Genomic DNA, 3162 nt, shown 5'->3' on the forward strand with positions numbered 1-3162 from the left:
AAGGCATACTGTAGAAAGCAATGAGATTTGGAATCGTAAGATCTAAGCCCTTCTCTAAGCCAAGCGCCAGTGAGCAAGTCACTTAAATTCTGAATCTTGTCCATAAAAATGACGGAAATTGTACCTGCTTTGCAGGATTTCGTGAGATATGTGTCGGATAATGTCGATGTGTGAAAGTGCTTCTGCTACACAGTTTGTTGCTACAACTTGTGAAACAGAGTAAACCTGTCTCAGAAGCCTCCAGCCACATCCTCCGGGAGGAACCAGGAACGAGAAAAACCTCCGCACCATAGAGTTCAGTTCCTAGCTGGGCCTCCCAGCCCGCCACTTCCGCTTGACCGTCTAAAACCGCGCCTGCGCACTTGGCTACTTCCTCTCTGGGCTTGGACCGAAGTTGCGGCGTCATGGTGAGTGTTGGTCCCGGGTGAGGCCTAGGTGTGTATCCGCTTGCATCTGCCTTTTTGTTTGTTTGTTTGTTTCTTCGCCCTAACCTGCCTCTCTGCTTGCCCCTTCTGTGCCTTGTCCCCGGCCTCCGTGCCCTCGCCGCTCCTTTCGGACGCAGCTTGGAGCGGACGGGCGGGGCAGCTTGGCGCGGGCTGGCGCGTCCGGCCTGGTTAACCGGTGCCCTCCGAGCACCGGGCGCACGGTCGGTCCTGGTTTTGCCGGGATGGGGTGGAATGGGGGGAGCTGCGTGACAGGCGGGGGCTGGGTGGGTGGAAGAATGGCGTATGGAGGCCCCGGGACTTGGTGGAGGAGCGAAGTCCCCGTTTCTGGGTCCTAATATCGCTGGTTTCTCTCTTATCTCATTCTTAACAGGCGAAACGCACCAAGAAGGTCGGAATCGTGGGCAAATACGGGACCCGTTATGGTGCCTCCCTGAGGAAAATGGTGAAGAAAATTGAAATCAGCCAGCACGCCAAGTACACTTGCTCCTTCTGTGGCAAGGTAAGATGGGCCCTGGGGCAGGGCGGGAAGGTTTCCTTCTGAAGTGAGCCCTCTCTTGAAGGAAGTTTATAAATGCTTTGCCGCTTCTAAGTTGTTGAGCGGTTAGAGTTGCGCATACCATCGGTGACCAGTTATGAGATAAGAGTGTTGTTTTATAACCTCAGGTTTTGTCAAACGCTTTTCATTTAAAGAAAGTTGTTTGGGAGCTAAAGGGGGAAAATTATTTGGCAGCCCCAGCGGAAGCCAAACCTGCTTTATGGGGCATGTTCTGTAAGTTCTGTCTACTGATGTTGCTAGAGATTTTTGTTACATATTTGTACGTTTATGAAGTGTGCAAAAGTACTGTTGTGGCAATGCTTGTTTTGGGGGGGAGGGAAGGGTCTTTCACATCCCTGGCAGTGTCACCATGGTGAATGCAAATTTCGCACCAGCGAACTTGAAATTAGAAGAAACGTGAATAGCCACATAAAATACATCAGCTTTAGTTTCCTAGTGTAATTTAGATCCCTGGATGTTTATTATGTAAAAGGCTTTTCTTTGGTCACAGGAAAAATTGATTGTCTTTTACAGACCAAGATGAAGAGACGAGCTGTGGGAATTTGGCACTGTGGTTCCTGCATGAAAACGGTAGCTGGTGGTGCGTGGACCTACAAGTGAGTCCATTTCTTTATGGTATTTGGAAGTGTTTGGAGCATGTCGAAATTCCAGGTTTGTTGCTGGATGGGCTAGTTTGTTTAACAGGTCTGTTAGTTGGGCTGACTGCTGAACACTTGTGTGGCAGGCTGTTTTTATAAAAATTAAGAGGTCAGGTAGCTTATTACTGTATGTGTATTGAGGCCATCTGGGCCACCACACCTTTGCCACTCTAAACAGTATTGGTTGGACTTCTTCAGCTTTGTGACTGACAAGGGACAGGTGATACTTATTGCTGTGATAAACCTCTGTGCTGGTTATTGATTGTGTGGACTCTTGAGTTTATCCGTTTCTGGAAACTCGGGCCACTCTTGAAGGCCGCTAACCTTGGAATTCATTGCTGACCCTGAAGGTTGACATGTTTTTCCTCTAGCTAGTGTGTGGACTTGCGCTGTCCGATGCACTAGTTACTTACATATAGTAAAAGTGACTTGGCTAGTGTAGTTGAAGTTGTTGATATTGGTTAAATTTAAATGTAAAATGGAAGCAGTGTAAAACATTGGCAAATGTTGAAATGATAATGTGGATGTACACATAAGCACCTGTGGGAGTGCCTGTGGAGTGCCTGTGAGGATGAAAGGGGAAGTGGGGAGTTGGTTGCTCTCTTGGCTGTGATGGTTAAATTAGCATTCATCTACCGCGGGGGGCGGGGGTGTTTTTCAGGTGCAGTTCCTGAGTGTTGTGGCAAAACATGCTGTCATTTCCACAGTGTGCTGTAATCTGCCTTACTACCTTGGTCATTGTTTTCTTGATATCTCACCATACCATCTTATAATTTATTAGTTTCTTCTGACATTCTGTCCGTTCTCTTTTAATGAGTTTAGTCAGCCTCTTGTAGTCATTCCTTCATGTTAATTTCATGGTCTACTGTCTGAGAAATCGGATGCATGAGATTGCCTAATTCTTCAGGTTCTGAAGACGTGGCTGTTAGTAGATGCCAACATCATCATTAAGATTGTAATGTAAAAATGAGGCACATTTCTCATTTGCCATTCCACATGTTAACTAGTTTTGGAACCAAATTTGTTTTTCTTTCCAGCACCACTTCTGCCGTCACAGTAAAGTCTGCCATCAGAAGACTGAAGGAATTGAAGGACCAGTAGAAGCGCCACCATTTGATACGTTGCTAGCCTATAATAAAAGGGTTAATTTATGTAACAAAATTACTTTGGTTTGTTGTTAATTCTATTAGTTAGATGTTCTTATTTGCATTGCATTAACTTGCTTTCTAAAAAAGGACTTGGATATTAAAATTCTTTTAATTTTTGTTGGAAAAACATGCTGAGATGGGTTGTCATAATCGTTTTTTTTTCAATAGTCAAGTGATACATGACATAAAAATATGAGCCCAAGTCTGTTCTTGCCAGTTAGATTTCTTTGAGATACATTGGTTCAAAAAATGCAAACTTTTAAAATCACAGTTAATATATATATTTTAATATTTTGAAGGTAGGATGACATACACTGCCTATTAACTTTTGGTGTTTTGTCTGACCACACATTGACCTTGTAGAAATGTTTGAC

At 44.6% G+C, this 3162-nt stretch overlaps 1 protein-coding gene across 1 annotated transcript; it reads left to right on the forward strand.

Moving 5' to 3' along the window:
* The first annotated feature begins 344 nt into the window (after positions 1 to 344).
* Positions 345 to 2801, forward strand: RPL37A (ribosomal protein L37a). Its single transcript, XM_059052807.2, has 4 exons — positions 345 to 407; positions 817 to 945; positions 1516 to 1598; positions 2678 to 2801. The coding sequence occupies exons 1-4, from the start codon at positions 405 to 407 to the stop codon at positions 2739 to 2741; spliced, it is 279 nt and encodes a 92-aa protein (XP_058908790.1). The 5' UTR covers positions 345 to 404; the 3' UTR covers positions 2742 to 2801.
* Positions 2802 to 3162: the final 361 nt, after the last annotated feature.

Source organism: Kogia breviceps, chromosome 2, assembly GCF_026419965.1.
Source record: "Kogia breviceps isolate mKogBre1 chromosome 2, mKogBre1 haplotype 1, whole genome shotgun sequence".
In the NCBI taxonomy this organism is placed as follows: Eukaryota; Metazoa; Chordata; class Mammalia; order Artiodactyla; family Physeteridae; genus Kogia; species Kogia breviceps.